The 24,786-nt window shown below is 48.0% G+C and overlaps 1 protein-coding gene and 1 long non-coding RNA gene across 4 annotated transcripts; one reads left to right on the top strand and one right to left on the bottom strand.

Annotated features, from left to right (window-relative positions):
• Positions 1-1,226, bottom strand: LOC114867357 (uncharacterized). The gene is made up of 2 exons (XR_003787848.3): positions 1,091-1,226; positions 1-776 (listed from the first exon to the last, which is right to left on the bottom strand). It is a non-coding gene; the product is annotated as an uncharacterized LOC114867357 (long non-coding RNA).
• On the top strand, positions 1,139-24,548 carry LOC114867355 (nucleus accumbens-associated protein 2). 3 transcript variants are annotated; one of them, XM_029169974.3, is made up of 7 exons: positions 1,139-1,573; positions 15,383-15,564; positions 15,642-16,394; positions 17,680-17,856; positions 18,677-18,782; positions 19,007-19,104; positions 19,193-24,548. In XM_029169974.3, the coding sequence occupies exons 2-7, from the start codon at positions 15,453-15,455 to the stop codon at positions 19,717-19,719; spliced, it is 1,773 nt and encodes a 590-aa protein (XP_029025807.1). In that variant the 5' UTR covers positions 1,139-1,573; positions 15,383-15,452; the 3' UTR covers positions 19,720-24,548. The 3 variants fall into 3 exon arrangements, with proteins under 3 accessions (XP_029025807.1, XP_029025808.1, XP_055369122.1); XM_029169975.3 differs by lacking the exon at positions 1,139-1,573 and adding an exon at positions 13,810-14,255; XM_055513147.1 differs by lacking the exon at positions 1,139-1,573 and adding an exon at positions 14,335-14,819.
• Positions 24,549-24,786: the final 238 nt, after the last annotated feature.

Consider the following 24,786-nt stretch of genomic DNA (forward strand, 5'->3'; position numbering starts at 1 on the left):
AACAAAAAGCAGTAGATCAAACTGGGATGTGGGATTGTGACTGTTGAAACCTCAAGTCCCCCCTCAAGTTCTTTGTTGAGAACAGGCACCTTGTCGGTTAAAATTAATGTATTAAATACAAGTCAAAACATACTTAAATAATTCAAATACAGATGTCTGGAGCCGGGACCCCCTCTCTGTCGTTTCAAGTCACCGACTGACTAACTCTCCACACACATGATTATATACTCTGCTTATGCCCTCTGGCTATATGACTCTGAACATACATGGAACCCATGACACAACACATGAGTTATAACATACAGTAAAATGGTGACTTAACATATGATTCCACATTTCAGTCTTCCCCAATACATAAGCAATCTTCTATCTCTTCTCTAATGCTAAATAATAATGCATGGTGAAATACACTAATAAATGAAATAGGCCCCACATGGCTCAAACTGGGATGTGGGATTATGACATAATTACCAGTATTTACAATTACAGATGATCTGGATGAGGCCTCATTGCTATTTAAATTTATATTTCATGTCAAACAGAAAACTGAAGTTGTCATAAAAAATAAAAATATTTAAAAATGAAATGCAAATGACATGTCACAAGGACAATAGTGGAGATTTAATTCCCACATACACGCAGTACATGAGAAATGCATGAGGTACTGCAGCACCCCGTCGTCTGCGTGGACGCAAAGAGCCAAACCTAATACCGCCCGTTTCCAAATCCTGCAGTGATTTCGCGTGCTGCGCCGCCGCCGTCGTCGTATCGCATGCCTGCAGTAAAAGGAAAGTTGACTTGAGGTCACACCGCCAGCAGTTGGCGCTTATAATTTAGCAGAGCGGCACACATGCGCATCGCGCAGCCTGAGCTGTCATCACACGCGGACACGTGAGGCGACCACACATGTAAATTATCTTTGGGGAGCACAACGAGGCGTCCTGTGTCCTACTTCGGCTGCGGCACCGAATATCCCCGGCACCGAACCACTACCCCCCCCCCCCCCCCCCGCACCGTGTGCTGCCGTTCCAAATAAACGCCTGGGCGCGGATCGCTGGTTACACCTACAGTGCAGTACAGCAGTCTGCACCTTTAAGCCCGCAGAGTGCACCGGGTTCATGCGTCCGTCAAGGCGCACGGTGTGATGTGACGGGGCCCGCTCGTCGACTCGCTCGACTCGCGGCAGCACGCGCCTCCCGCAGCCCGACAGGTCCCAGCGACGCCGTCCGGGAAAACTCTCTGCGCCGAACGGTGCGTGATGTCAGGGCGCCCGCGGCGGTCCGCACGCCGCTCATGTGAGCCGCGTTCACTTCCTGCAACGGGGACGGCGGCGGGCAGAGAGAGAGAGCGCGCGAGTGGGAACGGGAGATGGGGGGACGAGCGGCGCAGATAGGACGGGAGTGAGAGCGAGAGTGCGCCAGCGGACGGAGGGGAAACCGGGGCCTGCCTTTTTGAAAAAAAGAAAAAAAAAAAGAAAAAAAAACACCCCGCAAACTTTATAGGTGATCCGAAGAGAACGCCGCCACATCTGCGCCAGCGGAGTGCCGCAGTTCATGGAGTAGCGACGTTTCGGGTAAATATGAGCAATCTACCGCCTCTTGGTGTTTACGGCGCCGGATTTGTGTGACGCATAGGTTTCGCCGTGCATTATTCCCTCGCGTTCTCCCCCTTTGCGGCCACAATAGGCAGCTGCACGGCCGGACCTGTCTGCTGACAGCACAGCCCGATGAAAACGGGGAAAAAAACAAGCTCAAGATCAACTCCTGAACTTTCGCGAAGTGAATTGTGAGGATTTCACGCGGAGGGTCGTCGGACCATCCCGACGCGTTGACACGCGAGGAATTGAACCGGGCTGATGATGTTTGGTAGTGTCTTTTTTTCGCACCCCCTCGAAACTGCAGCTCGACATTAGCGGCTCTTAAAACCCGGGGCCGCAATAAATACAGTTGTCATTTGTTTCTGCCGTGCGAGTGGCACGATGTTATCGGCTCTTGCGTCACGATGAAGTCAAAAGAGAAAATCTCCACCCATAACGCATCCATTGTATTGCTATATGTTGCACGGTTGCTACAGTACAAGCTACTGCCAGTATCATTATTAGTGTAGTACTTGTATTATGGGTACACGAGTATATCTTAGACCTTTACTTTGAAGGATGAGGTTTTTTTAATTGCTTTAAAACTTGGAAACTGTTCTCCTCTCTGTACTGTTGCTCGGTGTTTGATCGGATGTGTGAGTTGTGGCCGTGTTTACCTCACCTGAACCCTGCAGGAGCCGTCGGTCCACGCACGAAGCCCCTCCCCCCCGTGTGCACACGCGTGGAGTGGTAATTCTCCTCATTTCCTGTCACTTTGCGTCACTCGTGCGGGCGCTCTCTCTGCCTTTCTGTCAGCCCGCTCTCGGTCTTAGTGTCTCGCCCGCTGACGAGCCGCCCGTTTGTTCTTGAGATGACTGGAAAAAACAACACGACAACAACAACAACCAAACAACACATTTGTGCCAATTCATTGTGAGTTGGAGGCCATGGCTTGTGATGTGGTAACTTATAGCATGTTCTGGTTGCCCGACAGGTTGGGTTACAGTTCCAAGAGCAATGTGGGTCATGTACGTTGTGTAGTGTTGTACAGTAAGTAGTGTGAAGTTCACAGATTGTCAGTGTGTCCCTTTTTACGGTTTTGAATCCCACTTTGCGTGTTGGAGCGCTGTAGCGCCCATCTGTTTGTGCTTCTCTGTAACAATATTATGAGAGATACTGAGATGTATTTTTCTTCTTCTACTGTGTGAGTGTGTGTTGTATGTGCTCTCCAGGCAACAGTGGAGCGGATTTTATCAGGGTAGTTTTTAAGCCACCCCCAGTTCGGGGAAGTGAGTTCAGGATGTCGCAGGTTTACAGTCTTCATGTTTAACACAACATACGTGGAAAAAGCGGGGCTTTTTTATCGGCCTCCCTCTAAACGAAGGCCCCGCGTCCTCGCGTTGGACGCCGGCCAAGGGGCCGTGACGGCTCCCGGCAGCTGTATTTGCCTGCGTGTGTCGGCGCGTGCGTGCGTGCGTGCGCGCGCTCGCGCCGTGTCCCAGGATGCCCTTCCTCCATAGGCCTCGCGCTATACGGCATTCCACAAGGGGGCCCGGGGGGGCCGCGCGCGCGTCTGCAGCGGCAGCACAGTCAGAACTGTGAAATGGGGCTGATGTGGATACGGACGAGGTGGAGGGGGGGGGGTGCAAACGGGAAAAAACTCCGAGCCTGTGGGCTTCCGGCTTCTTGAATGTGAACAGGAGGTGTTGTCTGAACGAGAAGCGAACGCGGGTCACGAGCTTTGGTCGAGATCCGAGGTGGCATCGCTGGGGGAGGGGGGGGGGGGGGTAGCAGCACCTCGGGGTGATTTCCACTGTTGTCTCTTCGCCGGCGGGTGTTTAAAGGACTCGGCCTCGGCTGCATTCGGAATCCGCTTCGGCTCGGCCTCTTCGTACATGCGCGGGGACGGTGTGCACGCGTGTATGCGTTTCCGTCCGTGAGGCGGCGATGAGTCACGGCTGATGGCGCGCCGTGCGCGGCCCCGGTCGAACATCGCATTCTCCCGCGTCGCTCATTTCCTACGTAGCAGTCAAACGGCCGATGGATCACACAACTGCGGCGGCGGGTTTCTGTCCGGGCACGTCGCTCCATTTTAATGGAAGGCGAAGACGTGTCTTTATAGTGAAGCCAGAGCGATCTGGGAGATAAACCCATCGCGCCCTGAGGAACCCTCCATATGTTTATCGGACGCTAATTCGGATTTTATCTACATTAACAAATGAGCTGCACACGATAGCGCAGGTATTTTCTCACGAGGCTTTTCGCAGAACAGTGGAGCTGTTAAACTTATCGGCCGGTTGTAGGTTTGCGGGTGTAAATGTCTATAAAAGCCAGGACTACTTTGATGGGCTCCACCCGATAGCGCTCGGTTACCTTGACTCCACCTGCGTGTGTTTATAGGGGTGTAAAAGTTCTCGTGCGGTGAAACGCAGACGAATGGCAGACGGGGGTTCGAGGACGGAATGAGGCGTTCGTGCGCTGTACGTGAACCTGGGCGTCAGGTTCGACAGAAAAGGCCCCTTGATTTGGTGGAGCGAGAGCCAAAGCTGATGTAGCGGCACTGACACGCGTGGATTGCTGCTGAGCCCCCCCCCCACGCATGTTTCAGGTGCCACATGTGATTGCCAAAGGACCGGGTTTGGCCGGTTCTTCGAATCCGCTGCTCATTTCATATGTAATGTGGCGGGTTCTCTTTCTTGGAATTCACTGGCAGCCAATCGGTCCCCGCCCACTTTGAGCCTCACTCGAGGAAAACAGAGCACATGGGGATGTGTGTGTGTGCGTGTGCGTGTGTGTGTGCGTGTGTGTGTGCTGTTTATATTTGCACCTTTAGAATTGATTCCGTGTTCAACAGGAATCGCAGATACACACACGCGATAAAGTAACTCGGGATCAGACGTTCTGAGGCCGTGACGCCAGTGTTTCTCTGCTTTATCTGCATTTATCATGCTCTGGTGCTAATGTACAACCACACATACGTGCCCGTCTGTAGTAGAGAGTGAAAGTGGAGGGGAGAAAGAGAGGATCAGCAGAGGCCATGAGGAAGCTAGAATGCAGCTCATTGGGTTCTGCCTTGGCTCGCTACGTGCTTTTCAGGAAGCCTTCCAAGAATTAAGACAATGAACAGTAAACATGGCATGTTCCTTAGAACAATTCCACATTAGATCTCTGAGATCACATGTCTTGTTTTTTTTTTTCTTTCTTTCTCAGAATCGACTGCCCCCACACCACGGCACATTGCAGATAACAGTAGCAGCTACATTTCATGTTCCCCGTGCATGTACTGTACTTACACTCTCCCTCACAAACTGACAAACGTGCAGAATCTCTCTCTCTCTCTCTCTCTCTCTCTCTCTCTCTCTCTCTCTCTCTCTCTCTCTCCTCATCTCCCCCCCTCTCCTCTCGTCCTCTCTCTCTCTCTCTCTCTCTCTCTCTCTCTCTCTCTCTCTCTCTCTCTCTCTCTCTCTCCGTCTCGCTCCCTCGCTCTGTCTCAGAGATTTCTGGTAAGTGACATGTTTGGCCGTTGGCATAATGCCTAGGAAGATCACATGGCATGAATGTCGTGCCTGTGTCGTGCGAGAGTGTGTTTGTGCGTGTGTGTGTGTGCGTGCGTGTGCGAATGTCTGTGCATTTGTGCTTGGGTAGGGAAAAAAAAAAGGAAAACGGAGCATGTGCACATTTGATTGTTCCAAGTATTTTCAGCATGAATAGAGGCACGTAGCTGTAGCGGAGTACTGAGAAGTATGACAAGGATGTGTTTTCTGATGCAGTCACGAGATCGCGTTCTCAAGCGAACGATGGAAAATTCGATTTTGCACTTAATGCTACTTCACAGTCAAAGGCGTTTCGCTTAATTCGCCGGCATTCGCGACGTCAGGGCAGCGCGATGCATAAACGTTATGTACCTTTTCGGAGCAGAGGAAAGATTCCCAGGTTGTTCATACATGTCTGCTCACCTTGAGTTCACCTAAATATCTCTGGTTTAGCATTTCACTGGGTCCTTAGTGTTTCAGTGCGGGGGACATTAGACTTACTGTGAAAGTCAAACCTATAATTCAACGGATGACGCACACACACACATAAACTTCACAGAATCATGCAGATACACACACACACACACACACACACACACACACAGAAGTAGACCCAGAGAGAGGGAGAGCCCTGAGGATGGCATTTATCCTTGCAGCCCACCTCAATTTTCCATGCTCTTTTTGCTCTGCGCTGTACATAATTAAACAGTCGCAAACTTCCAAGCTCTCTTTCTCCCTCTCTCTCTCCCTGTGTCTCACTCTCAAGGCTCCTGCCAGTAAACAAAGCTCGCTAATTACTGTATAAGGTAATACGGTAGAAACGCAAATAGGCCTGACCTCTCCTCTGTGCAGATGACCTGCCCTGTATGTGGTCCTCATGTTCTAGCCGCCCGGCAGAATGCCGCAGCGGGCCAGTGGAAAAAGACAGGAATCCCCGGCGCCGCCCGCCCGGCCAACGGTCCCGCTGCAGCTGTAGGTGAAAGCCTGCCATTTAGCTGCTGTTTGCGAGGCGGAAACGGGACCATTCCCGGCGGTAATAATGCAAAACAACATGGACGCCGTGGGATGCGGAGTACTTTTCAATACATATCGTAGTTTGGCTTGTTGCAGAACGCCACAGAGGTGTTCGTGGGTGGACTTGTGTTACTTCCCGACAATGTCAAACGAGCTGCTTCAGGTCCAGAAGCACGGGAAGCGAATTAGCTGCTGGCGGTAGCCGCGTGTTTACACTACATACTGCCTGAGCGTGGTGGCAATGTTTGTATTGTGACTACCAGCACGAATGCACACAAACAAATTGCCACTGGTTTCTCCTCATAATAATACATGTTCATGCGCGAAAAGTAAAAAGTGCGGTCGCTGTAGGTTTGTGTTATATCTCTGCATAGCATCAGGCAGCAGCGAGATTTTCAGTTCATGTAAGCAAAGATTGCGGCTGATTAATTCCTGGAAACCCAGTAGCCTGTGATGCAAGTGCAGCTTTTGTACTGTACGTGTGTGTGTGTGTGTGTGTGTGTGTGTGTGTGTGTGTGTGTGTGTGTGTGTGTGTGTGTGTGTGTGTGTGTGTGTGTGTGTGTGTGTGGAACTCCCACTCCCACTGTCCAGCTTCCACCCCCACCGCTCCCCATCCCAGGCAGCTCCATGGATAGAGGCAGGCACACTACGAGTGGGCCAGAGCCACCGGTTCGTGTGACCGGCCCGTGCAGAGGCACCTGTGGACCCGCTCCGTCCATCCCACCCCCCGCTGTGCGAGAGTGCTGTCTATTTCCATGTTGTTTACTCGGCACTGGCTTGAGACGGAGGTAAACAAGCCCCGGTGGCCCGGGTCGGCCCGGGCCCGCTCCAGTGTTTTACCAGTGGGATGAGGTTATCCAAGGTGACATGCTATTTGAGCACATGCATGCTCGCTTAGGCTGGTGCTGACTGGAGGATTCTTAGGGCACGGGAAGGCGCCTGCATGTGGGTGAGCCCTTAAAATACACGGGCCCGCTTCGCTTTGCACTCGAGCGAAATGCTCCTCCGATCAGGATCCGGTTCTCCCGTTTCCCGTTCAGCTCTCGGGCCCGGCCCACTCCGCGTGCCTTTGTATCGCCGTGCGACAGTCGGGGCACTGATGCTGAAAGATGTGTCCTCATTTCTGCAGCGAACCGGGCTCCTCTGGCGGCCATGTTGGGCCGCTCTGATGATATGCATGTGTCACAGTAGAACACTTAGCTCCGAAACGACGGGGCGATCAAAATGGCATGTTTATTCTCTCTCTCTCTCTCTCTCTCTCTCTCTCTCGCCTCTCTCTCTCTCTCTACGTCTTTCTCGCCTTCTTCCTGTCACTCAGCCTTTCCACTCTTGGTGTCATCTGCACTGGAAACTTCCAGCATTCACTTTGTTGTAAAGAATCGTCCCCTGATCGGAAAAGAAAGTGCATCTGCACCCCGGAGGTATTCGACGTGTTCATAGCTCAAAGGTGTGACCCACGCGTGATTTTGTGTCTTCTCTCGCCTCTCGGCCCCGTTGAATTAACAGTAGCTGCAGCTGTTTAGATGTAGGGTGTAAATAAATGAGCACAACCCGGGACATGCTTTCGAGCAGCCACTTCTACACACTGTAGGCTTCATTTGCTGTTGTGCTTTTTATAACGTCGAACAGGCAGCGAGTGTTTGAAACCGCATTTCAAACAAATGCACTTGTTGTTGTGAACGGTTTCAAACTCCCACTGTTTGAGGTTTAAATGTCTGGGAACTCCCCGACAGTGGGGAGGCCTAAAACAGCGAATGCAGTCAGCATCAACTTAAACATGGCATTTTCAGTGACGTTAACAGCACGACACGAGCCCTAATATAACCTTAAATGCACGACAACCAAATGAGGAGAAAAGGCCCCTGTAGCATCACTTCATCACCTGCCTACGACCGCCAGAGTCGAGGTGGAGTCAAGGAGCGTAAGAAACCAGTTGTTGTGACAAATATAAATGCCAATGGTTTCTTATTTAGCACCAGTAAAAGCACCCTGTGGAAATTTTTGACTAAGCCGTGCGATGGTTTGTTCGCGCGCACCGGGCTGAGCATACAGTACATTCATGTGGGTGATGTGATCCACACTCCCGCCGCTGGTTTCACACCTCGCTCTGCCAAAGAAGGCAGTGAAGAGGAAGACTACTGGCCAGCAAACAGGGATGTAAACAATTCAAGACTCCAAATATTATAAGAAAAATGATCTGACAGGGCTTATTGGGAAAAGACACGGCGGAGAAAACAATAGCTTTTTTTATCCACACGAAGCTTCTAAATTATTGATTAATGAAGGGAATAAAACAATAAGGACATTTTTCTATTATTAAAAGAGAAGCTAAACACTCGCTTAGTGTGTGTGAAGGATCACCACTAAAAAGCTTTGGTGTCATGCTGATTCATCCTGTTTCCTCCATGTTTCCTCCGCTGCCTCGTGCGCCCCTGAAATCGAATTAGGTTTAGAGCAAATGCATATGGTGTGTCACCCCACACACACACACACACACACACACACACACACACACACACACACACACACACACACACACACACAGGCCTCCTGTGTAACGTAACCTAATTGCAGGTCTTGTGTGACAGCCAGTGACACTCAGCAGGCCGTCTCATCGCCCCTGTTGCGCCCAGGCGAAGGTCAGGCTGCAGAGGATATGCGAAGTTTTAGGGTCGCGCGGCGGCGAACGCAGAAGTGCAGGCAACTGCACAAACGCTGCGGCTTCGGGCGCCCTCGAGCGTATCGCGTGTCTTGCGGCCGGGAGTGCTAGCGCAGCAGCGGCGCACCTGTTCGGGCCCCGAATGAGCGATCGGGGTGGTCATCGGCTACTGTGCAGCCAATTAGCTCCTCCTGTGAACCCCCCCCCCCCCCCCCCCCCCCCCCCCCCCCCCCCCCCCCCCCCACACACACACACACACACACACACATGTCCTTGTCAAAGCCAGAGCCGTGAGGCAGGGGTGCGACGGCCCTGCTGCGACGCCAAGGGCAAAGAAGCCCCAGACTCGCTCACAGACAAATAACAATAAGATTAAGAGGGGAGGGGGGTGAATCACATTTAAATTGAAATGAAGCAGGTCACGCCGTTGAGCTGGGAAATATTCAGGCCGAGCTCATCGGAGCTTCTGGCAGATGATCGCCGCTCGCCGGCGTAAAATCGCGGCCCCTGGGCCTCATGGGAAAATGTAGAGTTATCTGTTAGAATGTGGACACGCAGCAGTCACACGGACGCTGCGTGTGGAGGACATATCGGCTCTGAACGGACCTGAAAGCGGATCATGTGGCAGTCATAGTGCAGGGTACTGCGCCCGTGTGCGCGCGCGCGCACGCAGAGGCGGCCGCGGCGCTCACACGTTTTCACGCGCGCCCATTCCATTTTTGCTGCGTCCTGATTCGCTGCTGGTTCCGCGGCGCTCTCTCTTCTCCTCTCCCCTTCCTGTGTGGCCTTCGCTGCTTCCTTTATGACCCGGGAATTTCTGGTCTTGTGTCAGCGCTCGTTGACAACATGTCGCCACCCTCGCGTGTTGCTCCAACGCGGAATGATCCCTGAATGAGGCCTTTAACACTTTCCCACTGACCTCTTTGTGTCACGGACGCTTTCTTCCCCTTTTTCTCTGTCACATAGTTGGAATTTTTTTAGAGCCGCCGCTACGGTTTGTTTGTTTACCACCCACAGCCACTTGGAGTCCATTAGCAATGTCTTTGCCTCAGGAGGATCACGTCCACGCTCTTCCTCCGAGGAAGCTCCCGCTGCTGCTTCTCTCACGCACATCACCAGGAGTCTCCTGTCAGTGGTCGACGCGTGTGTTGGTTGAAGAGGCAAAGACGGAAGCCCTCAAAACTTTCCCACGGGTGGCGTTAACCCTAACCTACATATAACCGAGTTGTTTTCGTGCCTCGGCGTAACCAAACCAGGTGTTTAGACTGTTTACGAGTTGAGAAGCGAGCGGTAGACCAGCACTGTTAAGGTGCGATGTCAGTAGACACTCACTTCGGAGGTGCGACATCCTCCTACGCGTCGTACAAAAAGAGGTTGGCGTCTAATTAACGCGTTTTGAATGTATGCACTCACTAATAGAGAACTATCACTTTTTGTGTGCGCTTTAAAATAATTTGAATGCAGAGTCCACGTTCATGCTTTATATAAATGTATGTGCAGAGCCTGAAAGTCTAAATGCTTGTTAGTCAAGACAAATAAATCATGTGCTGCCACAAAGGACTCATTCAGGCCACTGGCTTTCTATTATTTTGACGTCTTAGAGACTAGTTATCTGCTCATAAGAGACCCCACTGTGGTGTTAGTTAAACCTGAAATCCAGACCTTTTATTAATGCCTCATAATCAGACCACAGAGTTACGTGATTGAATCACAGTGAGTGAATACAAGTGGAAAGATACCAGACAATATCCAGCCCACCACAAATCATTTCATAGTTGTCTGTTTGTTACATAACTGTGTGAATCATTAGGATTTAAAAAAAAAGAAAAAAAAAAGATTATTTTGATTCTGACTGTGCGCAGACAACTTTACCCAGCAGGGTCTATACACAGAGAATGATGTTGCATTATAAGCAGTGATAAGCAGCCTCTCTCTCCCTCTCTCTCACTCACTCACGCTCTCTCTCTCTCTCTCTCTCTCACGACATCCCATAATGATACTCAGACAGACTCAGGCAGACACCCGCTCAGTCCCGATTGGTAGAACTGTTGCCAGGGAGCGTTGCCGTCTCAACGTGGATAGAATCTGTTGTCTGGTACACTTTAGACATGAGAACAACTGCAGGATCTGAATATTTATAACGAGGGAACTGTTCATATTGAGATTGTATAGAAGCAACATACGCGAGAGGGGGAGCATCTGTTCCTGTCTAGCTCTATTCAGAATTTTTTCTCTTTGTTTTCAAGGCTTGCTGTATTCACATAAAGTCCTACCTAATGTTATTAATATTCATATTTTTACCTAAGATAAGTTTTTAATCTGCATTGTGAGACTTTAGTCCCATCATTTAACTTAGTTGGATTGTTTTACACAAGTACTAAAAGGCAGAGACATGAATTTGATGTTTATGATGTTAGTGTTTTTATGGTTGAACGTCACCCGGTTGTCACTTGGTGGGCAGCTACAGGATAACGGCTCATTAAAACCAGTGTGTACGTTTGTGTGTATGTGTGTGTGTGCCATCTGGCTCACAGTCTCATTTCTTCATGTTATTCAAATAAGCCTGGACACGCTCCTACCGTTAATAACGCTGTGCGTAGGTATGAATGCCTGATGAGAATGGATGTTAACGCACAGCGGTCGTCAGGGCTGCGCCGGAATCTTATAGCTCAAGTCACGCACACGCACGCACACACACACACACACACACGTGTGGGATCTGACATACGGTAGCAAACGCCTCGGAGTGGGTTGAGTGGGTTCATGCCTTTATTTTGTTTTATGGTCCTGTTTTTTTTTACAATATATTTTTTATCAGCAGCGTGCAGGAGTTTACGTAACGCAGGCGGGGGGTGGGGTTGTCTTCGCGTGTGATGTATGTGCGACTGTGCGTGAGTGTGCGCTTCTCCTGCCCGTGCACACGTCTGCGTCTTTGTTTGTAGTCCTTCATACGTGCAGCTGTGTGCCTGTGAGCATGTGCAGTGTGGCTGTCTCCCTGACTCAACATATTCTCCGTTCACTCTCCTTTGCTCCGTCTCTCTCTCTCTCCCCCCCCCCCCGCCGCCCTCCCCTCTCCCTCTGCATCTTATCGCTCACTCCGCCCCTCCCCTCGCGCTCTCGCTCTGCCCGGCTGGCACGTACATGCATGTCTGTAGACTCTGTACTGTGCTTGCTGCCGTGGCACGCGCCAACCTCACTGCAATGCAGCCCTGTGTGCATTAATTGGCGGGGAGACAGTGAGTATGTGGTATGCAGAGCGGGAAGGATAGAGAAAATGGAGAGCGGGGGGAGGAGGGAGGGAAGAGGCGATGTAAGGACACAATAGTCACCATAAGTGATGGGCTGATGGGCTGATGGACGTACGGCGGGGCAGATGCATGAAGACACAGGCCGGGAGCTGCAGAGTGTGCACGAGGAGATCACCTGTGTGTGTGTTGGCGTGTAGAATCCAACCCACAAAGGAATATACATGCACACATATGCAGGTGTGTGTGTGTGTGTGTGTGTGTGTGTGTGTGTGTGCGTGCACGCTGCACAGACATCACGCCGCTCAGGCACAGCTCTCCAAACCAAGGTCTGACTCACTGTATTCAGCGCTTTGTGATCCCCTCCCTTTCATATTTCTGCTGTAGAGTAAAAGTTTGCTCGGTTTAGCACAACTTTCTGCACTTGACATTTTTGTTGGGGGGTGGAGGCCGTTGTGTCTGGATGCCTTTTGGGCACATGCTCAAATATACTGCAGCTGTTTTTGTTTTTTCCCTTTTGCATTAGCAGATTGTTTAGTGTGAGATGAAGAGATTTACATGTCCTGACTGTCCCATCAGCCAGAATGCAGCTCAGCCACCACAGCTTCCTACATTGTGTTCCTAGGTGTCTACTGTAACGTACCACGGTTCTGTGTACGCGCACATATTCTGGACGTTCCCGTGGTCCCACACGCGTTCTCCTGCCAGTTCCCCCCTCCTATTCTGCTGTTATCTTTCCTTTTCTCGTCACAAGCTGCGACATCTGGCTCCTGCCTCCTCCCTCGTCCACATCATGTAACATTTAGGGAGGCCTTCCACGTGCTGGTCAAAAAAAAAAAAAAAAAAAAGAAGCCGCATAAATGTCACCTGAATAAGCTGAGCCACCAGTGCAGAGGCGTAAATTAATCATTTAATTTATCAATTCATGTAGAAATACAAAATAGTGCTGCATGTAGACAGTACTTCTCCCTACTTGTGTGTAGGTGTTTGGCAGAGAGGTCCTTGTATGATTCAGAGAAAACACACAGCACTTGCTAAAAAGTAAAAGCTCCTTTTTTTAACTATTGTCTTCCAAAGACTGGAGGAAAATGGGGAATACCTTGAACTGACAGGCTGCGTTTTAGATTAACCTTTTTTTTTTTTATTGTTCCACAATTGAAAGGATTATGGGATTACTGACTCGTGTAAATGAAAGCGTCCAGGTTGGTAATGCTTTGCTTTTTCTGTGCCGAGATGTGACAAATTCTCCCCAGACTTGCGTCAAACAGGGATTTCTGAAGTTTCACTATTCCGTGTCTAATTAATTGGTGGCTGTGACCTCAGCGCGCGTTTTTCATTTCTCCTTTGTCTTCGTCATTCGTATATGGCCCCGCTTTGGCGAGGCCATATACTGCCAGCGTCTGCGTCCACAGGCGAGCGGCAGAAGTTGCTTCAACCTAATTGTCTTTCCCTACTCGTACTGTCCTCAAATGACTTTCTCTCTGTCTCAACTCTCCCCTCGCTCGCTCGCTCCCTCCCTCCTCTGCCTCTCTCTAGCTCTGCCCAGTCTCTGTCTCTGTCTGTAACTGTAGCCTGTGTTTTTCTCTCCCTCCCACTCCCTGCGACGTATAGATACTGCATTGATCAGACACACGCGCACGCACGCACACACACACACACACACACACACACACACACACACACACACACACACACACACACACACACACACACACACACACACACACACACCAAGCCTCCCACTCCTTTCATCATTGATTCACTGTGCTCTCGCTTCTCTCGCTCGCCGCTCTATCTCTCTCTCTCTCTCTCTCTCTCCCTCCACAGCGGCACTTGTTGAATTCAACCCTTGGAGAGTAGAGAGAGAGAGAGAGAGAGGGGAGAGAAACAGAGAGAGATAATGACAGGGAGGCAGAGGGAGGCTTTGAGACAGCGCTAGGACAGACAGCGAGCAGAGAGAATGGGGCTTTGGAGGATATAAGAGATAGAAGATAGTAGCAGGCGAGACAGACAGAGAAAAGTCAGTCAGACAGTAGGAATGACACTTTTAAGTTAAAAAGCGAGTCAAGCAGACGGAGTTCATCTCTCCACCTCTAACTACTCCTCTCCTGTCCTGGTCCCGGCTGCTGCTGCTGCTGCTGCTGCTGCTGCTGCTGCCGCTGCTGCTGCTGTGCTTTTGTGTGTCACGGCTCCATGGTGTCTCCTAAGCAGAGGACTGGCTCACACAGGTCAGAACTGTCTGGGGCGACAGGGAGCACTCTTTGTACATTCGTGCATGTGTGAGAGACGGTTTGTAGTGGAAAGTCATGTCCTGCCTGCCTCTCCAGGTGAGTGCAGGAGGACCCTGTGCAGTCTGCACCGCGTGTGTGTGTGTGTGTGTGTGTGTGTGTGTGTGTGTGTGTGTGTGTGTGTGTGTGTGTGTGTGTGTGTGTGTGTGTGTGTGTGTGTGTGTGTGTGTGTGCGTGCGTGCTGGTTCGCGCACACGTTTATATAAGTGAGCCAGAGTGCACGTCTTTCTGTATGGAGTGCATGAAGTGGGAGCGAGCGAGTGTGTGTATGAGAGAGAGGCGGTGACATTTTTTTTCAGTTTGTATTCCTGGAAACTGTTCTGCAGCATTGCTCAATAATGAAACTAGTGTGTGTATATGTATGTGTGCGTGCGTGTGTGTGGGTTGGTGGGAAGAAGACGAGAAGAAAAAAAAAAAAAAACAATGACACAAGGTTCAGGGAGGGAAAGAAGGTGCAAGTATGCCTGGAGACTTACTGAGACGGACTGAAGGGAGCTTTCAGAGGTAATATCGCATTGTGGGCTGCTCAAAAGTTTAAAGAGGGGACGGAGAGAGAAATGGGAACGTGTGACGTGAAGGAGTGGTGGTATTCGGCCTGAAAAGTTCTTGACGAGGATGAGTGGCAGGTCAACAAAGGGAAGGGTTGTTGTTGATGCCTGACGTGAGGTTCGTGGAACGAATCCAAGGTTCCTTGAAATCAAGTCAACATGTAAAACAACATAGCCTTAAGGTCTTTCATAACGTTCTTACGTACAGAGTGGATGGCATTGTATTCCTCTTCCATGACTCCTCCTTTACTCTCTCACCCACTATCTCTGCATATCTATTTGTCTTTCACACACCTCTCACTTCTCCCTCAACTGTGTTCATTTTCTCACTCTATCGCAACTCTATTTTCATTCTTGCTCTTTGCTTCCTTTAAGATTCCTCCCAAATTTCTCTTCTCGCCTCCCTGCCTCCCTGTGGCACGTCTTTTCGTTTTTTCGCGCATTTCCTCATCGCTCCTTCATCGCCGCGTTTCTCCTTTTCAACGTGCCCATATCTCCCTCTCCTTTCTTTTTTTACAGATGTCTCTCTCACTGGTGAAGTCTGCAGTGAATCTCTGAAGCGCCGTCGTCCTTTCCGTCTGCAGCCAACATGTCCCAGCTGCTCCATGTGGAGATCCCGAACTTTGGAGCCACAGTTTTGGGCTCCCTCAACGAGCAACGCCTGCTGGGACACTACTGCGATGTTTCCATATTGGTTAAAGGTTGGTTATTATCAAATATCAATTTTATTCTAATTTTCCATAGCGTTTTTACCTTCCTTCTCCGCCTTCTCATCCAGGTCAGGCATTCAAAGCCCACCGGGCTGTCTTGGCTGCCAGCAGCCTCTACTTCCGTGACCTCTTCAGCAGCTCCACCAAGACTCAGTTTGAGTTGCCCTCCTCAGTCACACCTGCTTGCTTTGAGCAGATCCTCACTTTCTGCTACACAGGGAAGCTAACGATGGCGGCTAGCGAACAACTAGTGGTCATGTACACCGCTGGCTACCTCCAAATTCAGCACATAGTTGAAAAAGGCATGGACCTCATGTTCAAGGCAAACTCGCCTCACTGTGACTCTCAAACAGCAGGGTCCCTGGAGGAGACAGGATCCGAACCGCAGAGTCCTTGTAATAACGGCAACAGCCTAGCAGTGGCTGCCCTTTTGGGAACTCCCGGCTGGTGTCCATCTCAGCGTAAGATCAAAGTAGAAGGCGGCGACCCGACAGCCCCAGCCGTACCCTCCACGCAAAGCAAGATTTCGTCTTCGGAGTTGGGGAGTCGCCTGGCCAGGTCCAGTTCGCTGTTCTACACAACGGCCGGAGGGACCCCGATCCCTGGGTTGCCTCCCTACCACCTTCCAGGGGCCAGTGGAGGTGGGACGGGGGGAGGGGCAGGGGTGGAAAGGTCCAGCCCTGGAGCGTCCAGCCTGCCCACCACTGACAGTCCCACATCCTACCAGAACGAGGATGAGGAGTTCGAAGAAGAGCCATATGATGGGATCCCTGAGGATACCTACAGTCACCTCTATGGACGTTCCACTAACCCCTATGGGAGTGAGTATCACTGAAGTAGTGTTCAAATGCCACTGTACTGCTTCTTGATTTAAACTTGCTCTTAGTTGCTAGTTAACTTTTTTTATGTCTATATTACAGTAAATGGATGTGGTTTCAAATACAAACGCCAACACACCCTACATCCACATTGTCTTTCTAGTCATGTAAGACCTGACTAAGTGCCGTTCGCTCTCCGCTGCCCTTGGCTTCGGTTGAGAATACTCATTTGATATCGGGCCGATCCAAAAGTTAAACTTGGCATGACTTGCAGGAACATACAGGCGTAAATGCAGGGCTTTGGGAACAGGGCCGCTCCTGAAAACATTCAGCACGTTCATTTCATCCCGGGTACATTATTTAATCTTTCATAAATCATGTATCCTGTGCATCGTGCAAAAAAAGGACGCTTCCAGTATGTGTGTGGGTTCTCTCGGCTTTATGGAGTTATGATTGGATTGTGCATCGTGACCAACGACACACTCCTTATCACAGCTACAGCTGACTAGCGCTGCTGCTTTTTGTCATCGCACTTTCATACTAATGCGCATTTGCCAACAACCACGCTAGTCACAGATAGATTCACTTGCGTTCGCATTCGCTTCCTCACACACAAGCCCCACACTAATGGGTGGCCGCAAACTCCAACATGCATTTCATTATTTGTTGAATCCTGCAAAGGCATCACCCAGGTTTGTCAAATTCTCCAGTTTCAGATATTTATGAAATGCACTCTATCTGCAATCAGTCTGAGCACCCCAGGGTGACATTGTGGGATATCTGAGAACCCTTCAGGACTCGCCTCCGTGCGTGTATTTGTAAGAGAGATGGCATGGGCCACCAGTGTGTATGCACATGCAAATGCATTAATCCAGTTAAGGGTTTCGCTTTCTCCTGCTTTCTTTATATGCGTACGTGCACGAGCGCGTGCACGCGCTGACGAGTCACCTCTGAGTCTAGGCGAAAAAATTTTGTGAGCAAGAACCTAACACCGAGCCTGGGATCTGTCCCTGTCCAAAACTCAAGTTGCTGATGCAGCATCACGACTTATCTGGGATACATCTGCAGCACTCTAAAACATTCATGAAACACAACAAACCTGTGGGAGGTTACTAATTACACACCTAGCTTTTCTTTAAAGTGGCGACACAGAGCGTAGGGGTGATAGTTTGCTCTTACAGTGATAAATTAATGCTTACCTGCTCTCGTTCTGCTGTGTAATGCAAAACCCGTTTGGGTTTCTGCATGCTTTTCTTTAACCCCTTCCGCTCTCGCTTGGTTGCATCAGTTCAGGACAAGGTGGAGATGGCAGCGGTGCCGCTGGCCTTGGAGAACCGCAACTGTGTGCTGATCCGCAGGGACCTGGTGGCGCTGCCCGCCAGCCTCATCAGCCAGATCGGCTACCGCTGCCACCCTAAGCTCTACACCGAGGGCGACCCTGGGGAGAAGCTGGAACTGGTAGCTGGTAGGCATGCACGTACAAAGCCACGCGTCTGCTCGTACCTGCTCACATTGTATCACTGTACACTTTGTCCTGACTCAGGTCTTTTAAAATTCAACCCGGGGCTTGGCAGATCATCATGTACACAGGTTGGACGATATGCATTGAGTCATTCAGATTGATTGCCATCGTAGCTCGGCTCCTGTCGTTGTGTCACTCCGCAAGGGATAAAACAAAACTGCGGAGTGGTTTCGCAGAGATTGAAGAGAGGGACAACCATCTCTGCAGCACTCATCAATCAGGCCTTTATGGTGGAGCGACTGCACAGACACTCGGAAGTAAAGAGCATATGACAGCCTGCCGCGGGTTTGCCAAATGGCCCTTAAAGGGCTCTCAGAGTATGAGGCAAAAGAAATATTTGGTATGATGAGGCAAAACTGAACTTTTGGGTCTGAGTGCTGCGTATTGCTCTTGGCAGTTCGAAGAGATACTTTCAAAGGGAGCAGGTACCGCTCAACACTGACCTAATATAAGTCCAACAAAAGAGTATGGAAAAACTTTAAATCAGTTTAAAAATAGTTTTTTCAGATCAAAGAATGGAGCCTGAATGCTTCCTATTGTACTTCACCCAGTTGCCCACTGTCGGTTTAAATGGGAACGTAAACTGATTGAATTGAAAGCAGAACTTTGATACATGATGCATGTTGTCACCTTGGTGGAAGCTTAGTCCAAGTCTGTCAAACATTCCCCCGGAACGTAAGATTCAAATAGAGCAAAAGGCTGGAAGAAGGGCTGGTAATTATTAGGGGAGCAAACCGAATGTTCTTGTAACCCTGCTACCCAGGTACACAGGTGTTCATGACTCGAGGCCAGCTGATGAACTGTCACCTGTGCGCTGGCATCAAACACAAAGTGTTGCTGCGCCGACTGCTCGCCACATTTTTTGATAGGTGAGTATAAGGAGATGAACAACTTGAGCTCGCCTCAGTCTTTAAAGTCCTACTGTAAGATTTGTGTTCTGTTTATGACTCTAACACTACCGCAGTTGTCACTAACCAACTTTCACACTCCATCTGTGGCCATGTTGTGCAATGCGGTTAGTTGTGTGACTTCCCCATGTCTTTCTACTGTATGTGCTCGTTGGTGACTCTGCCCCCTGGTGTTGACTTTGCAGAAACACTTTAGCCAATAGCTGTGGGACAGGCATCCGCTCTTCAACGAGCGACCCGAGTAGGAAACCCCTGGACAGCAGGGTCCTCAACGCTGTCAAACGTAGGTTCATTCTACGTATCACTAAAAATACCTCTCAGAATTACACAAAAGCTTCAACTGCCTACATGAGCTGTTTCCTCTTTTACAGTCTACTGTCAAAATTTCAACCCTAACTTCAAAGAGAGCGAAATGAATGTCATTGCCGCTGACATGTGCACAAACGCGAGGCGTGTCCGCAAGCGATGGTTGCCCAAGATCAAGTCCATGCTGCCTGACGGCATGGAGGTGTACCGCGCAGGTATGGGCATGGGTGCCGCCGTGGGCCTCGGCCTGGCTCTGGGCGCCTCGCAGCCGGGGGTGCCCCTCCCCTTCGAGCCTGACTTCAAAACCCTAGAGCAGAGGCTGTATCCAGATCGCAAAGACCCCCTCAGGACTCACCCACCGCTGGCAGAAGGCAGCCCCGGATCCGGGGCGGCCGGAGGGGAGGCCGAAGGCGAAGGCGTGGCCCAGGAGGAACAGGAGGAAGACGAGGACGACGCCGGGCTGGAAGGTGTCGACAGGTCGCTGGGGGGCCCCGCTTTGATCCCAGGGGCCGAGGCGGGTAGTGGCGCTGACACGCCACCTGAGCAGGAAATACAAAGCTTCGGACAGGGTTTGCGGGTGAACGGACAGTGAATGTCCACGCGGCTTGCCTCACACATTGTGAAAATCTGTTAAACGCCGCATTTTTATGTTTTCCTTGTTTTTCTTTCTCTTTTTTTTTTTTGCTTGCTCTCTACATGTCGTCAACAACTCCTCCTTCTCTGTGCTTCCTCAACAAGAATTATCCAGTATAAAATGCTGTGCTTGTGGATCTTACTATACAAGGACTTGTCACACATGCATGTGCACACATGTGCTTCTGTACACGCACACACGCTCATAGTAGAAGTAGAACACTGTGGAGGTAGGCACAGGCATGGCACCAGCACGCTGAGGGAATCAATACTTTCTGCTCCACCCTATTCTTCATATGTTCAGTATTTACTAGGTATTTCCGCACCCGCAGCAATATTACAAAGGACTGATAGCAGAACAAATGACTGTAATGATTCATCATTCCAGTGTAATACAAAGGCAGTAGCTGCTTTCCCGGCAGTTTATGAAGTGTGGTGTAATGGTTAGTAAAATGATTATATTTTCTTGGAAAGCTGCGTCTGAAAATAGCTCCTGTAACCTTGGAAAAACAGTTGGAAGGAACACAGGCTCTCATTTATAAAACATCCTTTTTTTTTGTAGTGTTTAAACACTTCACATCACATGATAAATATGTGCGGACATAAATCAAGAATAGTATTAAAGGTCAGGTGCTATATTAATTTTCTTGCCTGTTAAAACGTGCTTTTCTGTGAAAGCCAACGACTTCTCCCCAGTCCAACGCCGAATCTATCACATGGAGCTGTTTTTTATGCCTATTAAGCCGTGAAAACCTCGGATTGAATTTTCAATGCGATGCCTGTGTCTGCTCCACCCCCCACCCCCCCTCCGGCATTCAGTACCACCACACGTACAGATATACACACTCTTTCCCACTTGATGACATTTTAGCCTTTAATATCTACACCGATGCGTAAGAAATGCATAATTCTGCGTTGGCGCGACAGAGAGACGTGAACAAGAACACGCACTAAAATCTGAGCTCGCATGCATGAGTACAAACAGTGGATACAGCGAAGCCACAAACCTGCATCTAAATAAGAAAACAGCTGCCGTTGCCTCGAAATATGCCATTAACACGCAGTGGAACTTTGTTTTTCCTATTTCCCACCGGGATCTGACCTCAGTCTGACTCACAGTAGAACTGACCTGGCTGTGACCTGGGAATGTCTGTGTTTGACACAGTATCGATTGGATTCGTGTTTCCTATTTCCTTTTCCTTTTTTTTTTATGACGGCGTGTGTTGTCACCATGAGTAGAGGACACTGACTCTGTGGCGTAGTAAGAAGTGCACTACACTGAGCGGTAGAAGAGAAATACCAGAGAGAAGCAAGTGTTTCACCTTGATGCGGTGGTGTGATTGGCACAGAGGCTACATGGTCCTGCTTCCATCCTGTTATTTTCCTGAGTGGAGGGAGGGGCCGGGGTAAATTATTTAATGAATCTTATAAGAGCAATTTCTGCTGGCTTATTGCATTTGCACTCAAAGGGGGTTAATAGGTGGGGAAGCGAAAACGTTTGGCAAAATGTGACTGTACTAAATACTGCACATTTCCTCCACATCGCCCTGGTTATTTATTTGATTTAGGGGATTGTGTGTTTGGAAGAAAACTAAAGGTCTTTCTGACAATGACTTTTGTGCTAAAAGGAGTCAGTGAGGAAATGTCAAACAGCGACTTAAACCTGTACTCAGTAATTTTTTTATATCTGTTTTCACGCTTGAAAACGTGTTGCCACGCTTAGGGACGTAGTCTCAACAGCTTTTTTTTTTTCTTTTAGAAAGATGCACTGTTTTATAATTTGTTCTGCTTCATGGGTTGTCCTGATCAGCAGTAAAGCACATTCAATCCTACAATCAGAAGATTTGACTTAACTCAAAAGATTTTAAGCCACGACCTTAAAGTCATAGATATAAATCAGTCACTCAGTATTTCTACTTATAATCAAGCATTGATTGATGTGATCTGTATGCTTTAGTGCTGTAGCATGTCAAGACCTGGACCCGGTTGATCTCCATCTGCGTTCTGCATATCGTGTTTTGGGTTCTTAAGCGGAGCTTTAACATTGCCCTGCACAAGAATCACAGGGTTAAAATTGCACTAGGTAATAAAAATGACGTTTACAGCGTAGTTTTGCTTCGAGAGGTGGCTGTGATGGAACGGCTGCGTTGATGGATGAATGTAAGCGCTAACACTGCTTTGGTGAAGGCTCTAAGCCTTGGATGAACCTGGTGAAATACTGAATCTATGGTTTTTATGACTCCCCCTTCTCCTGAATTGTATACTCTCTACCAAACAATGGGCCATAATAAAAATCAACCTGAGTGTAAGGCTGGATGAGATCTAACCTATAGCTCTAGTGATTTTATAAAGTGATGTGTGCAGGTCTTCCAACCCAGTGAACACCAAGGAGCGTTTCCCTAGTATCTGCAAATCTGCTCTTTTGTTATATATTTATCTCACCAGTTATGTACTGTAAAGTATGTCTCGAATGTTGAAAGAACAATGTTCCCAGAACTGAGAGTCTCTGTGTAGATTTATACACGAGGTTAGCAGATGATTTCTTTAACTTTTAATTTATTAAGCTTTGTTTCCTAAAATTGAAATATAGAATAAAGTAAAGATTTACAGCTGTATATTGCAGCCACTAATGTAATTAGTGGACTTTTGAGAGGATCACCTACACTCCTGAATTGCACTGATGATTTTGTCAACCATTTGTCTTCCCAAAATACTTAATTACAGTAATTACCTTACATTACAACTTAGAGTGTTTGGCTAAAAATGGAGTGTGCAGCAAGTTTGAGAAAATGCATTGAGTTTGAATATCTTACTTTTGATTTTTATGCACAATACATTTGAGGAGAAAATGTGTTGAACAGGAGTAATTTTGCCTAAATGAACAACTTAATCTACACAGGACAGCTGCATAGGGTGGTTCATTGAGAAAGTCCACTGTAGTGATGAAGGGTTGTGGAGCAGTGCCTTACACTGTGACTGTGTGGGAGTGAATGTTGTGATGTGCACCATAACTTTCTGTGACTAAACAAAGGGCCCATTAACTGGTAGAATACAGTTACTTAAATTGTAATTTAGATGTTAAAATTGGAAGGATTAAGTTGACATGTACTACACTGGAAGGTGTTGGACACAGAAACAGTTGTGATGGTTTATTGAAATCTAACATATCTTTTTTATGTCTGTATTAGTCAAACCTGTCTATTTAACTTTCACGGTTAAATTTAAGATACTTCCCGTGTTCCCTGCCCAACAAATCCTACTGCCCATTTTAGGAAAATATTTTCTTGCTTATCTTCTGCTTGGGTCTATTTTTTCATTTTTTTTCCTTGTGCAGGGTGAATTTGAACATGAGTGATGTTGCACTTAAAGCTGAGGAATTCTCAGAGAATGTCATGGCCAAGCCTTTGGGGGATTAACGCTATTTGAGGTGTCTGAAAGAAAGACAAAGTCCAGTAAAATGTATGTATTATTATGTGTGTTTATCTGATTGAACATAGTTTCTCCATCACAGAAAACTCTGTGGGGAGTTTTTTTAAACGTTTTCTTTTTCTTCCATTCACCTGTAACGTTTACTAAAAAGTAAGAGAAAAGAAAATGGGATCGCTGATCAAAAACTTATTTTCATGAATGTTCTTTTCTTAAGCGAATGGTTACTACTTTTTAAAACATAGTGTTCTGTCCACCCCCATTACTGTAAAAATACTGTAATGGACACCATAGTTTTTGTTCAATGGAATGGTTTATCTTGAAATTAATACATTTATATGCAACAAAATACTTGTATAATAAAATGCATGCCATTCTGACAGTCACTCTAACCTGAAAAAACCTCTGATCTTTATGCACCATGTATTTTATGCTGAACAACTGTTGTCACTGTTAGCAAACAAAGACTGTGGAGATTTGCAATGAGATGGGTTGTATTTTTTATCACACACCCCAGCCTTTTATTGAATGTTTGTGTAAAGTTTAACCTCTTGTAAAATGACATCAAAGTAGTGATAAGGAGTGAAATACATAGACTAAATATCCAGCTGTGCATTTGAACTTTCAGCAGACTCACACTAAAATGCACTATAGGTTTATATGTGTATGTATGCGTCATAATGCCAGCACTTTAGAACCACTTAGAAGAATGAAACGATGGAGGAAAACATCAAGAGTGATCGAGGGTTAGGTTAATGAGAGCAAAACTTTTAAAGCCATGTGTTCAGAGCGCTGACAATCAGATTAGGTATGAGACCCAAAGTGCACTATGGAATATCTGACATGATTTGCTATTGCTATTTGCATTGTCTTTCTCCTGCTTTTTTGGTCTGTGCTAGCTTACTTACCAGAATGTGAACGGAGCTGTCCCATTTTGACTTGGACCACATCTGCTCTGGTACAAATTGGCCAAAATTGGTCCAGGCTTATTGGTAACCCCTTGATGGACAATCCATAAAAGAATAAAGGATCTTATCCTTATCTCCTTACATTTTGATCATGGCAGTGTTCCTAACTATCAACAGGGTTTGGACCAGGCAAACTGGGATGGGACAATTTCAGTGCTGATACTGCTTTATGTTTCAAAAATGTTAAAATGTTTATGCGCCTTCTGACTCAAGCATCAATGATATATATACTACAGAAATGCAAGTTGCCAATTTTGATGTTACAGAAAAATCTACCTTTCATTCCCATCATGATATTTGCCATCGGTTTCAGTAATGTAGTCTAAGAGTACCCGATTTCTTTAAATGCAATACAGAAAAATCTGCTTTCTAATAAAAGATCTTACTTCACCAAGTATGACCCTTCTCTTTTTTCCATTATGCATGTACTAATTTTGTTTAAGGACTAGCTCCCGTGTTAACCATTAAATATCTGAGATATCAAATAGCTGCTATTTAAAAAGACTTTTATACAAATACTGTATATTAATGTCCAAGTTACAAAATATGACAGAAATCGACCTCGTTCCATGAAGGAGGTCGAATCTACGAGATCAGAGACGTGATCGCTGAGGCCTCTGGCATCTACTTGT

The sequence above is a fragment of the Betta splendens genome, chromosome 12 (assembly GCF_900634795.4).
Source record: "Betta splendens chromosome 12, fBetSpl5.4, whole genome shotgun sequence".
Classification (NCBI taxonomy): domain Eukaryota; kingdom Metazoa; phylum Chordata; class Actinopteri; order Anabantiformes; family Osphronemidae; genus Betta; species Betta splendens.

Bases quoted from the DNA above. Each gene is read 5' to 3' on its own strand.
- LOC114867355 (XM_029169974.3), top strand. From the start codon at position 15,453: ATGTCCCAGCTGCTCCATGTGGAGATCCCGAACTTTGGAGCCACAGTT. The intron at 16,395-17,679 runs GTGAGTATCACT...TGGTTGCATCAG, and splicing joins TTCCACTAACCCCTATGGGA to TTCAGGACAAGGTGGAGATG. The intron at 19,105-19,192 runs GTAGGTTCATTC...CCTCTTTTACAG, and splicing joins GGTCCTCAACGCTGTCAAAC to TCTACTGTCAAAATTTCAAC.